The sequence below is a fragment of the Anser anser genome, assembly GCF_964211835.1.
Source record: "Anser anser genome assembly, chromosome: 17".
NCBI classification, from domain to species: domain Eukaryota; kingdom Metazoa; phylum Chordata; class Aves; order Anseriformes; family Anatidae; genus Anser; species Anser anser.
Genome location: NC_139738.1, coordinates 1,776,567 through 1,790,237, shown reverse-complemented (window position 1 = coordinate 1,790,237; position 13,671 = coordinate 1,776,567). Strand labels below are relative to the sequence as shown.

The following is a 13,671-nucleotide window of genomic DNA, read 5'->3' as shown; positions in this document are numbered from 1 at the left end:
TTTATCCCCTTCATCACAAAATGCGTATCAAAAAAACCCCACAACAACCATTACTGATTCCAGGCTAATCAGTAATAAAAGCAATCATGCTCAGTAATCTTTGCAGATTAGAGAATATAGAAAGAGACCCCAGGTGCTTGAGTTCAAATGTTTACTTTGCACAAAAAGCCCAAGATTAAAGATTAAAAAATTACTCTTATTTTACTTGCAACACAGGTATTCAGTTCCAATCTTTGAATCAGTCCAGCCACCCCCACACCCCCATTCTCTCGCGTGGTGGAGAAATCTTTCATGATAAATAAGCCACAAGTAAGGGGTTTAATGCCAGACCATTCCACAGCTGATAAAAAAAAAAGTGCCTCTCTTCTTTTAAAGGTTTCACTAATCTGTACCACCAGTGAGTTCCTAATACATCAGTTTAAACTGTGCACATTTTTTTTTATTTTATTGACAGCAAAACAATCCCTCTGCATTTTCTCAGAAAGCAGCATGGACGGACTTAGCTGTGAGACTTCCACACAGGAAGAGCGATGTAGCAGCAAGGGAAATTCAGCTGTAAAACTTATCTTCATTTGTAGACGCCTCCTCAGGGCCTTCATAGACACATTCTTGAATGTACCTTTATCAACTTTATATAGTGAAAGATTGCAAATTGGCTCTGAAATCTCCAAACTCTTCCCCAGAAGACTGAACTTTCTACATTATTCTGAAGAGAGGGGCTCTTTTCTCTGTAATGGTGTATATCTAGGGACTGGTAAATTAATACTTGTTTACTTATATCCTCCTGCTGTTTTGCTAAAATACATACAAAGTACTCTTCTCTAGATGCATTTAGTATATCAGCATGTTGTTTGTTTTATAACCTGGGAGAAAGCATAACAATATAGCTTCTCACCAGGGTACACGGAATCTACAAATTGAATAAAAGGAAGCAAACTGATTCTCAGAACACAGAGCTTCTGGGTAATCAGAATTGCAGATGCCTGAGTGAATGTTAAAACTCCTCACCATCAATCTGACCTTGTCCTTTCTTATTGTTGGAGATGCTTTCTCAGAGCTGGATGCAATTTGGGGGAGAAATGTGGAGAAAAAAAAAAGGAAAAATAAATACCCCATGGGACTGGAGCAACATGCTACTTTTGTGTCAAACAGTTGTAGCTAGGAAAACCAATACCAAACCTCCCCAACCTCGAAGGCATTTCATAAAAATGTGAATATATTTACAATTCTGAAGTTACATGAGTAAAAAGGATTGAAGCGTTTTATGTGATTGAATCAGAGCCTTCAGTTTCATCTCAGCAGGAAAATGAACAAAACATGAATTCCCTTTCCCCATTAGTCAGCTACGTGCACCATGTAACTCATACAGAGTACAATATTAACAACGATCTTGTTAAATCTCTAGCTCTCCCTCACATCCCCTGCATATTAGTGGTGGGATTAAATGGGCTGCGTGCTAGGGAGACCAGCAAGAAATTCCCCCAAGTGGTAAGAAGTGGTAGTGATGAATTATTAGAGACTGAACCAAGGTCACTGCAATGGAAGAAGCTGAATCCAAATTCTCAAATCTACTCTGACTGGCTGGAGAGAAGGATGGAGGAAGAAGCCAGTTTGTGTGTCATTCTTCTGATAAATGGCCTTCCCACATACCTCTGTACACTTCCTGTAAAAAATACTTCTGTACTTCTGTTACTCCCTTTTTCTTTCCCTGCTGAATGTACCAATGAGGCAACAAAAAAGGGTTGTACCTGAGAGAGATGCTGCTGTTGCTTAGCATCTACGAAGTTCAGGAGAAACCTCAGCTCCCTTTCATCCTTCCTAGCTAGGATGCTGAATGAGTGAGCTGCCACTGGCATGTTCCTCTTCTTCAGCTGCAACACAGCCAGTCTTGCATTAGCAAACTCATCAGCACGAGAGTGGTCAAATGCTTCCTGAAGGTGAACCAGGGCCTCTTCATACCTTCCTGTTGGTTAACACCAGTACAAGGTATGTAACCCATTCCACAGGGAGAAAGAGACATCAATAAAATTTACTAAAGCAGACTATCCGCAGTTCAAATCTAAGGGTATTGTAATTACTTCACACCCTCTCCTGAAACTTTTGCAAACTTCTCTTGAGAAATGCTATAAAGTAAATACGTGCTCCCATTGCCACGGAACATTCACTTTTTGTGAATTCACTAATTATTCACTTATTCTGATGAGCTATGTAAAGAATTAGTGCTTACCATTTGCAGTCAAAACATCTGTATAGAAGATGTGATATTGTGCATCCTTGCAAATTTTGATTAGTGCTCCTGCAATCACGAGGAGGTCCCTGAGGGTCCTTCGTTCCTTTGAAAGGTCTTTAGTAGCAACAAGCTCAGCTAACACAGTCCTGCCATGCTGAAGAAGCCACTGAGCGATCAGCTCCCGGGCTTCATGCTTTAAAGACAAGATTGCTGGGATCACTGCTCCTGCCTCTGCCTTCAGTGCCGAGATCAAATCTTGTACTGCCTCCTAGGTAGAAACAAGACCCAAAATGAAATGGTGACAATAGCTATGCATTGATTATTTTTTTTCTCATTCTCTCAGTCGCCAGCTGTTCCACAACCAAAGCAAGGGCATTCACTGAGCAAATTCTACAGGAAACTCTTGACGACAGTGAGTCCACGACACAGCCTGTGGTATCTTACACTGATATTGCTCAATACTGCCAGAAAATTCACCAGCAAATCAATACAGTGGTAATACCTTCTGCTGCTTCAGAGCAAGGTAAACGAATCCTCGTCCACTCAGAGCTTGAACATTCCCAGGGTCCTCCTTTAGGACAGCATTAAAATCAAAAATAGCAGTTTTCTTCTGACCAAGGCGCCCGTAACACTGAGCCCTGATGAGGAGACAGTCTTCAGCAGAGCCACCTGGAAAAGAAATGTAGCTGTGCTTACTTGAAAGGTCTCCAGTCTAATGGTCTTAAGTAAGGTGCAGTAAAATCCCACTGTGTGCAGACTGCTAAGCCCCACCAAAGGGCTTCAAAAAGGCTGAGTGAAAATGATGCAGGAGATACACAGGTTGTGGAGTGCTGACTGCAGGGCTGAAAAGTAACCATTTTATTCAGATCTGTGGCAAGGGTGGAATAAGAGGTGGAATTCTGCCAAAAAATGAATTTTCACTGGTGGAGCCTTGGATGTGTTTTCTGGAGTGCCTTACAAAGACAAGGCTGCTCTGATGTTCTGAGTCTTGTGGTGTACATTTCTCACTTACAGATAGATGGCTGACAGTAGAAACCAGTGCACCTTTATAGGCCAATAAGCGACAGGCAAGTCTGGAATAATAATAATAATAATAATAAATGTCTGGGCTGCCATATGGGCAAAAATCCTAGTCAGGGCATATATTTTGCCACTAAGATAATTTTTTTCAAAAAATAAAAATTCTGCATGCTATAAACAGAAGAATCAGTTCTGGAAAAAGCTAAAAAGATGTGTGTATATAATATTTATATACAAAGGAATTAAAAAGCATTCTAACAGGGTTTACAGAAAGCCAGGGCACTTTGCTGAGAGTAGATGTATGGCTGCAATAATTTGATTTATAACTGTAACTGTCCTACTGTGACTGAACTCTAACTTTCCAGACAGGAACAGGGACCACACTGTGCCAGGCACACCACAAACACAGGCCTTACTTCAAAGAGTCTTCAGTCTAATTAAACAAGTCAAAAGAACATTGCAATAAAAAAATGAGTGGAAAAGAGAATCAAAATCATAAAATCACACTGCTAAACTAGTTCAAAAGCTTCCTGGTTTCTAATAAAACAAATACACATGTCAATAAACATTATCTCTCCTCAAACAGCCACAACTGCTTTTCTGATTGCCTCAAGGTCTCAGCAAGAGTGTGCCTCCTCAGAAACAGTGAAAGGAAGCAAAAGGAGTGGCCTGCAATTATTAAACACTCAACCACCCCATGCAGGCGATTTTTTTCTGCCTTCTCTGGAATACCTAGACTCACACAGCTGATAGTACAGAGAAATTATACATTTTCCAGGTGTAATGAAACAACTTCTGTCAATTTTTGAGGAAGTCTGGAGAGTTTTGCCATTTGTTATTCTTGAGGACCTCTAAAAACAGCACTGTAACGCTGCTATGGAATGCAGTAAAAGTAAGATGAGGCTATTTATTGTAAAAGGGCATGTCTTCATATCTCCGCATCTATCCCACTATCACAACTGTCTCCATAGACATCATTAATGCGCCACAAATGGAGGCAACCTACCAATAACAGCCACTGCATAAGGATCTGAGCTGGATTAGGATCCCATTCATTAGAAGTAATCCTTGGAGATTTTGGTATGTTGGAGTAGGAGCAGCACAAATGAGAGAAGAGAGCTCTAAGAGGAAGGTACGTGAGGATGGAAGCACAAAGCCATTTGGCTGTTTTAATTAAGTGGAGTCAGAAGGTACACGCTGTTTTGGATAAAACAGTAATCCAGATGGGACTGTCTAATTTACTTCCACACTTCATTTGCACTGGAATTTGCATCTAAGATTATTTTTCTCTGCTTTCAAATACGTGCTGCCCAAATGAAAAAACATATAGCTGTCGATAACAAGTATGGTCCGTTCATCCACTGGATGCAAAGCGTGCATCCCTCCCCCATCCAGATGCCCCTTCCTTTCAAGGCATTTTTGATGAGGATCTTAATTTGCCCAGGACTGCAATCAATAAACGTGGCATCTCAATACTGGATGATAAATTATCAGTGCCACTGTAAATATTTTTTTATCAGGCAAATGCAGCATCTTGCACAGCTGCCTGCAGAGATGAGCCAGCAGACAGGCCCCTAGCAATTCTTTTACAGTAATGAGGCTTTTTCTCCCTCCTGATATGCTCCAAAACTTCTGTACTAAAGGTTATTATCGCTCTGGAGCTCTATCAATTGGCTCCCATAAAGACAATGTCTATTTCTTAACAAGCATCTGTTCTAGCAGGTGGGGGGTTGATAAGCTGGAATGCACAGGCTGTGAAATGGAACCATCTCAAAGCAATTAACAGTTTTCTTTTCCATTTTCATAAACCAATGTCTCTTCTTCTCAATGCTGCTGTCATAACATTTGCTCAGAGTGAAAGGCAGATTACCATAAAAATATGGTTTTGCTTGGAACATGCCAGAAGCATTTCCATATCAGCCTAATCTCTCTCCTTAGGAAAAGCTGGGATAATGATGCATGTAAGTGGGTGCATTCACTCTTTTGCACTGGAACCACACATTCATTGGTGTGTTGGAACAAGAAGGCAGGTTGTTTGCTGCAATGACTTATCTACAGCACACTCATTATGAGGAACAGGAGGTACCAAGTCAATTTCATTGGTAGGAAGATTTTCAGGGTACTAACTGACGTAACACACTATGGCTAAACAGGACCCTGCTACCTCGAAACTGCTGATCTAAAATGGGCTGAAGCCGAACCTGTTTCAGCAGCCTTTCCAAATTGCTTACCAGCTAGCACTTCCCCTAAAAGTTACACAAAATAAATGGGATGAGGGCTTCCTCTTTCTTCTGAATCAGGGACTTCCTTTATTTAGATGACTTTGTGAAGTGCCCCCTCATTCAGAGTCTTTTAAGGACTAACTGCTCACAGGGACCAAATTTCCCTTTCATTTATCAGAAGTTTGGCTTTAACCTCTCTAAGAAAAAATTGTGTTTTAGAAGCAGCTCTCATCTCTTTCTAGATCAAGTTTGATTTTCTGGGAAAACTATGTTTTTAGACAACAATAGGATCAAAAAGCTCTGGCTTTTCTTGCAATTACCAGCTTTCCGCCTTGCTTCAGTCACCTGTGTGCAGTTACTTGATGAAAATCACATTTATGGAAGGGAAAGCAATTCTGCAGGATCTCCTTGAGACATTTCCCTGTGTTTTGAGCATGTATATGTCGCTGTGCTGAAACTACATCCCTGAATCAAGTACAGAAAAATCCCTCTGCTACTTTGCTTTTCCTTTACCATCAAAGAACAGTATTACACTGCTAATCCTAAAAGGGTCTTTTTTTATTTTTACCTTCTTAAGTCTACTGTTTCAGTCTTCTCATCGGGGAAATGATGGATGGGAATTGTTTGGACATTCTTGCCTACCCACTGATGTGATTTCCCATAGAAGTACATCTCCTACCCATAGCTTTATAATCTTACCTGAAGCAATGATGGCAAAAGAAAGATAGGCAATGGCCTCTCTGATGTCAGCATCCTTCTGCTTGTTCTTCAAGATGGTCAGTGCTCTGAAACGGCAGTGAGTTTCCATCAGCTTCCGATCTTCATCTTTGAAAATGTCCATGATTGGCAGGAGGCAGGAGGTATCGCCAATTTTGATCACTTTCTTCAGCAGCTTAACAATGGGAGAGAAAAAGATAGGAGGGATTGGTATGAAAAGATAAATGAAGCTAAGAGCTGCTAAAGCTTGAAATACTTCTCTCTAGGGATACAAGGATGCTCTTTCCCAATGCTTCCCCATGTTTTACTGGGGTGCTGGCTATGGTCCAGCCATAGACCATGAATCTCTTTTATCATGTGGAATTATTCTCTCTTTTATAATGTGGAAATCATTTTAGGGGATATAGTAATGCTGCTTTGGTTACTTTGGAAGCAGCTGTTCAGACTGCCAGTTAATGTGCTATAAATACAGCTGAACCACAGGACGACTGCTCCAAAAAGAGAAAGTTTCTGTGGAACAGGACTTTGCAGAAACTTTTTGGTTGTAAAATTGAAACTAGTGAGTTCAGTGAAGTGCTTCACCTTTCTTTCAGTACTGCTGATAAATGTACAGATTCAAATCCACAAACTACTGTCCTGGAGAAGAATCTTGCCTGACATATGGTATCTTTGCCTCCATTCACTAGAGTGAAAATCACCAAGCAGTTTTTACTAAAATTAATAAGGAAAAGAATCAAAAGGTGTTTCCTCCAGTCAAGCAAACGAGCTTAAGCAGGTAGTCAACATTCAAATCTAGGCCAGAGAAGCCAGAACGACAAGAACAGTTATGCTGATGCACCAGACGTATACATAGAACTTATTTATCTCTCTATTTTGGATGCTAGCAAGCAGGTTGAACAAAAATGTTTTGTTGAGAAAATTTTGGTGAGATATATTCCATACAGAAGTTGTAGCAGAAGCTGCAGATAAGAATCTAACTTCCAGGACCTACCTGCTGACTCTAATAAAGTCATGACATTCATGAGTAGCTTCCCAAAGGCTGCATATTATACAAAACCTTTATTTTTCACAAGAAATGGTGACAACAAAACCTGAGAACTTTTTTGGCTAGCAAAATTTATCTGGCATTTTAAAAAATGCAATAGTTCCCTCTGATGGCAGAACCTGGTAATTCAACTTTGTAATCCTTGGTAGGAGAATCAACACATTGGAATTTCATCCATGGTTTCAAGCACAAGAAAGAAAACTGCAGACTGTTATTTGAGCTGCTGTTTTCTTGTTTGTTTGTTTTTGTTTATCCCCATTCACCATACCATCACCGATCAGTCTCTCATTCTCCCTGCTAGCCAGGTGCTCTTTACCTGGTTGCCATCATACAAGAAACCCTTCTTCAATTGCAGAAGTGCGAGTCTAGCCAGGATGGGAGATCTTTGTGGATTTCTGGAGAGTGCTAGTAAGAGCAGTTTGTGAGCTTCTTCTACCCAGCCCATCTGGTACAGAGCATCAGCACAAAGGATCTGTGATGCTTCATCAGAAAGATCCAGTTCCACCAAGAGAGAAGCCAGCTGGTAAACCCCAAGGGCATCCCTGAAGGAAAAAAAAAAAAAGATAGAAGTAAAGAAAGAAAAAGACCAAAAAGACCACGTTCAGGGAAAATGCTAACAACAATAACAGAGCCTCTTTGTCTCATCTGGAAGCTAAGACACAGTCTAGTATCAAAATTGTTAATACATTTTACCACACACAGCACCACATAAATCTCTTGCCACTTAATTCTATAATTACTACACCCCTTTATAAAAATATGTTCTTAAGCAGCTGCGGATCTAAAGAAAGGCTGATAACACGTGATTCATACCTGTGGTTGCGGCTGATACTGCAATGGGAAAGGAAAACCTGAGTGGTAGTGAAATCTATCTAGTGGCCCACTACGTCCTTCAGTTCAGAGCTGAGACTGAAAGGAGCCAGCTAGCACTAACAAATCTGTTTTATTTTGGGTGTATTGACTCCTTTAGAGGAGAAATCTCTGTCATATTCCATCTAGCATTTTGCTCACTCCTAGCTTAGGCCAATTGGTGTATCATGGATTAACTTCCATATAAAGATTGAGCTGATTTGGCTATGTAGATCCTCTCACTTTACACCATACCAGCAGAAAGGTATTTTGCTGGAATAGCCTCACCTATGAAGTTTTATTTCAACCAGTTCAGTTAATCAGGAGCACTTTCAAAGGGTCTAAATCCTATTCTCAGTTATCTGAAGCAAGTACCCTCCCTACTACTCCAGCCACTCTGTTGGGAATCTGATCAGCTGTGTTTGTTTTTCTGTCCCCAGGCTGAGCTGCCTCCAGGGTACCTCTTCTTCTGGAGCATCTTCTGTCCCTCTTCTTGGAGAACCTTTAGCAGCAGTCCTCTTTGGTTCCACGGCACATAGGACTTGATTGTGAAGATGGTTTCTTCCAGCTTTAACTGGCAAGCTGTGATATAATCCAGGGCTGTCAAGTAGTGGCTGCCACCAGAAATCCGGATAAGTCCACGCCCACATAAGGCTTTAATACAACTGCTGGGATGTGGGGAATCATGCTCAATGACTTTTTGAAAGTCCTGCAGAGCTTGCTGCTGGTTCTGACTGTGGAGGCAGCAGAATCCTCGCAATGCTAGCAGAGTATTGTAATAAGTTTTCTGCTCTGCTGCTAAGAGGTGGTCACAGATTTCCAGTGCAGTTGTGATGTGTCCATGCAGGAGATGGCAGTCTGCCAGCCGAACACTGAGCTCACGTTTGGACCCTGGGGAGATGTGCAGGAGGAACTGGACTGTCTGGATTACGGAAGGGAGAAGTTCAGTACCATGATTGCTTCTGAGTTCAGGCCGAGCACGCACAGCCTCCCTGTATGCTGCAAACTTCACCTCCAGGACAATTCTAGCCTGTTCTTCTATCTTCTCAGTATCAGGTGGTGAGAAAAGCTCTTCAAAGTGCTTCATTGCCTGGGCAGGGGTAGCTGCAAAGGCTTCTGCTAAATCCTGGATCATTTCCTGCATCCGTCCACCCAAGAAGAAATATGCAGCAGCCCGTTCCAAGAGCAGACCCAAAGCTTTCTCATCTCTGAGATTATTACCTGCTGACAAGCCCTTAAGGGCCTTGCTACAAACTGCCACGCACTCCTCAAATTTGCTTTTCTTAAACAGGTAATCTGCCTGCATCCTGCAAATGCAGATATCATCTGGTGCCACTGCAGACAGGAAGTCATAGCAGTTGCCCAGCCATTGCTCCAAGGATCTACAATCTGGGCTTTCTTTCTGACATGTTGAGAGAAAATTAGAGAAGGCCTGGATGATCTGTGGCAGGTGTTCTCTTTGCCTGGTACACACATGGGCCACTGCCTCAGCGCGATGCATCACAAATGCTTCGAGATAGTCCACAACTCCCTTCCTTGTTTGTGCCCCTGACAGCACCCATGCCAACGCCCTCAGCAGCAGCAGTTCCATCGAGTGCTTTGGGTTAGCCTTGAGCAGAGTACTGCATTTACTCACCACCTCCTCTGAGCATCCTCGTCTGAGCAGGGTCTCCAGTTTATATACCGAGGACACCACATTATCAGGACTTATGGTGGAGAGAAAGGCGGCAGCTATTTCTACTTTGAGGGACACAATGTCCAAGTTCTTGTTCTGGATCTTGGGAATCTGACTCTTGTCTTTGCACCACATCTCCAAGGTGGCTACCACTTTCTCCCACAGCTCTTTGTCTAGGGAATTCACTTTCTGTATGGCCGTGGGGGCACTGCAGCTGAAGGCAGCCAAATAGAAAGCAGTGGCTTCTGGCAACTCCTGCTGGGCTAGATGGCGGTCCCCTTCTTCGCAGAGCAGTGTGGCAAGCCTCTGGGGTGACATTTTCAGCACCTGTGTCTTCACCAAGGAGCATCACATTAGCATTTACAACTAGAGCCTGTGAAACAGAGAATCGGCAGCATGAGGGGCTGTTGAGCACAATTTCTTTTTGCTTGGGGCAGTGGAGGGGGGGAGGAAGCTTTCCAACTGACAGATACCAGCAAGACCAAGTCCTGTGAAAAGCCAGTGTTTTGTCATTGACACCTTTACTGGGGAGCAAAGCCGAGAGCAGAAACAGGCTACAGAGGTTAATTAATAGTCCACACCCGCGAGTTAATTGCTGTTAATCAGAAAGCACCACACAAAACCTGCCAGTATGCACGACCCCCTTGGCTGCCCAGGCTGTGGGGCCTACTGGGTTTTGTCTCCCTGGCCGAGATGCCAGTTTGATAAAGTTTTAATCATCAGATGTTTTGTTAGTCCTGGTGGCGGTCAAGGAGGGGGCAGCTTAACGCCCTGCTGCTCTGCCCTCCGTTTGCCTTTTGAGAGGCTGGAAAGGGAGAAGGGAACTTGCACTGAATTTACACCTTCCCCCTGTAAGCCAGGAGTGAGCGGGGAGGGCGAGGGTTAGGGCAGAGGGCGAGGGTTAGGGCAGAGGACGGAGTCGCGGAGCCCCTTGCTCAGCCCCATGCACCCGCTGGGGTCTCGCCATCCCGCAGAGGGACCCTCGGGGCGTCTCGCCCGGAGAGAACAACTACCCGAGGGCACAAACAAATACCTGAGGACATAAATACCTGACGGCGGGCGTCCGACGGAGCTGCTGGCCTCTCGCTTCCCCTCATGCGAGGTAAGGGAAGGCGGCCGGGGCCGGGCCGGGCCGGGCGCGCTGTTGCCTGGAGACTGCAAACATGGCCGGGGCCGGGCCTGAGGGCCCCGGGGCGGCCCCTCGGAGCGGAGCCCGGCCTGGGCTGCCCGCCGGCGGTGCGGGGGGGGACGGAGAGGGGGTTTTCCGTCCTGGTTTCCACTCGTTGTCGCCTCCTGGGAGGTGACAAAGATGCTACGATTGTATGACAGCGAGGGGGTGGCCGGGGAAAGCAGCTGGTAGCTGAGGAGCAGTGAACGGGCCCGCTGACCCTCAGCGTGACTGGGGCCTGAGTTACTCGCCCAAGCTGTCTGTGGGGCACCCTGCCTACCCTATCAAGGGTAAAACCCTTGATTTTTAGTAACCCAGGATGTTTTTAAGTGCGTTTAAGCTGACGGCAAGCCTTTAAGCCAGGGCCAGCTCTGAAGTTCAGCCTTTTTCTTACATCCTTGTTATTTCTCATTCAAATGGGTGAAAAAAAATCCTCTGTGATTAATAGAGATTTTTTGACATTTTATTAAGAGTTTGCCTGTTACTTTGATTTGATTACTTTCACTTTAATTACCCTAATTAGCCGTCGAGATATAATTTAGCATTGCTGTCACATCAGGCCACAGGTGATATTGCCAAGAAAGACTTGAGGGTATAAAAAGAAACGGTTCTGAAATAGAAATCACATTAAAAGGAGCTGCGTTGATCAAACGCGTGTGCCTCTTTGCCCCTCCACTGAGGTTCAAGCACGGCTTGTGGGAATAGAAACAAGACCCGTGCCTTCAATGGATCGTGGCCCAGGCTGCAAAAATCATTACCCATAATTTGACTTTGCTGCATGACTGAGTGGTGTGCAAGTTGCTTCCAGCCACGTTTTGCCTTGTAGATGTGAAGAATATGGAGGATGCTAGTATCCTCCATTCATCATTTCTAGCATAAAGATTCCCAGTTTAGTTAAAGATCCAGTGTGTTCACTGCATGGGTGTTGTGAGAGATGCTGCTGTGATCTCGATGTACAAGGCTTGCCAGAAAGGTAGCAGTAACTTGAAGAGATGGTTTTATTTGCTGAAGGTCAAATACCAGGTGTTATGAATGCAGCCAATTTTATGTTATGCATCAAACTTAAGCTCAGGTTCCTAACTGCAGTACTCAAAGGAATAAGGGCAACAGCATCTACAAGAACTCAAAGATGATGGGAGAAGAGGGTATTTTTCTCATGGAAAGCACTGTGGTCCGGTATGATATGTGAGGTGTATGAGTAGAGGCTGGTGTGAAAACTCCTCAGTGCAAGTGGCAGAACCAGCAATGCAACAGCTCCCAATCCTGGCTCCTAATGTTTTTCCCAAGTCACCGGACAATTTTCTGCTTGTCCTGTGGGGCAGATATGGCAAGCTCTGTTTCTAAGATCATTAAAAAAAGCGAGAAAAGGAAAAAACAAGTATGGAGATGTTTATCTAAACATTCATTAAATATTAAGTATGCCACACGTTCATTAAATATTAAGTATAATACAATAGCTCCTCATAATGTCTTGACTAGTGATTAATTTTTAAAGGGAGGCGAGTGGGAAGCGAGTAAAGACACCACAACAAGTGGCTTTGTAAAGCAGGAGATGCAGTAACCCTTTTCAAGGAGATGTCTGAGAAATCTTGCACTTACTTTTTTTTAGAGTTCTCAGTGCCTGCAGCATGTGTAACGGGTTCCTCCCCTATGGGCTTTTACGTGCTAGACATAGCTTAGTCTGAAAGTGAGAGACCAGAAATGCTTGCACTTGGTACCTGAGATTGGGCTTAGAAAATGAACTTTCTTTGATAGGATTGTAATGGGTTGGGGCACTAGCAACATAAAAAAAGGTATTTGATTTACTTGACTAATGTTCTTCATGCTAGGCTGTACGTTGTTTGGAGAGCAAACCCCAAATTCCGTTCTCATTTAGCCTGGTGTAAGCATAGGGTAGGGAATGAAGATGGCTTGTACTAAATTATACAGGCTGGGCGACTGAATGCCCACAGCACTGAAGTCAAGAAGCTCTCTGCTGATGTACTAAGCTGTTAAGCCACACGATGAAATTTCATCCCTGTACGTATTTAGTTCCACACCCACAGTCTGCCAGGAGCATTAGGCTGCTGGTAACTCTGTTGTCAAACAGAGTCAGGATATTCTTCTCTCGTGAAGGAAATCTGCACCCCGGCATTGTATCCCCATGACTGCAGCTGCTGCTATTCCTTTGAGTTAGACCAGCAGATTCCAAACGCAGACCTCTAAGCTTTGCTATTGACAGAGCTGCTTCCTAACGTTGTCTGGAAGAAAAATGTACACAAAACCTCTCTTTTCAGGTTGTTCAAATTCTCAGTTAGCCTTATATTTGTTTCTGTTTATATGATATGATAGCCTGCTGTTCGGTCAAATCTTTCTGAACCCCAGGTAATCACAGAAGTGTAACATATTCTAGGAAAACTGTAAGGTGATTAAATCTGTGATTGCGAAGAGCTCTGAAAAGTGTGAGTGAAAGGTGGCATGGGTCAGAGAAGTTGTAGTCTTGTTATTTTATAGTCCAACTTCATTACTCTGGATCTGGATGAATTTTTTGTAAAATGTACCCCTTTATTCAAGCTTATTAGTAAGGTCTTGAAGAAGTGACTATCCTAAATCTTCTCTTGGTTTTGCTATATATATATATACACGCACACACACACACACGTACATATATATATATATATATAAAAGATATCCTAGAATCGTCTGTGATTGCAAACTTCTATATGCTCAGAAAGCAGCATGCTGTCTTTTATGCACTGGGCTATT

The 13,671-nt window shown here is 43.3% G+C and overlaps 2 protein-coding genes across 17 annotated transcripts in view; one reads left to right on the top strand and one right to left on the bottom strand.

Moving 5' to 3' along the window:
• The window catches only part of TTC34 (tetratricopeptide repeat domain 34), a 28,474-nt gene extending 15,959 nt beyond the window's left edge, over positions 1 to 12,515 (bottom strand). For 10 of the 15 annotated variants that reach the window (XM_083802457.1, XM_083802455.1, XM_083802448.1 and 7 more), the window contains exons 1-7: positions 10,808 to 12,514; positions 8,545 to 10,131; positions 7,551 to 7,776; positions 6,172 to 6,364; positions 2,733 to 2,899; positions 2,228 to 2,498; positions 1,749 to 1,963 (exon numbers count right to left, since the gene is read on the bottom strand). In XM_083802457.1, the coding sequence (XP_083658583.1) occupies positions 1,749 to 1,963; positions 2,228 to 2,498; positions 2,733 to 2,899; positions 6,172 to 6,364; positions 7,551 to 7,776; positions 8,545 to 10,076 (2,604 nt within the window). In that variant the 5' untranslated portion in view covers positions 10,077 to 10,131; positions 10,808 to 12,514. Of the gene's footprint in view, positions 1 to 21; positions 1,058 to 1,689; positions 1,964 to 2,227; positions 2,499 to 2,732; positions 2,900 to 6,171; positions 6,365 to 7,550; positions 7,777 to 8,544; positions 10,132 to 10,807 lie in introns of those variants that run through there. The other 5 variants (XM_083802452.1, XM_083802450.1, XM_083802454.1 and 2 more) reach the window with 5 other exon arrangements.
• The window catches only part of LOC310882955 (actin-1-like), a gene marked incomplete at its 3' end in the record, with an annotated part of 131,630 nt that continues 128,096 nt past the window's right edge, over positions 10,138 to 13,671 (top strand). For both annotated transcript variants that reach the window (XR_014573242.1, XM_083802473.1), the window contains exon 1: positions 10,138 to 10,860. The remainder of the gene's footprint in view (positions 10,861 to 13,671) is intronic.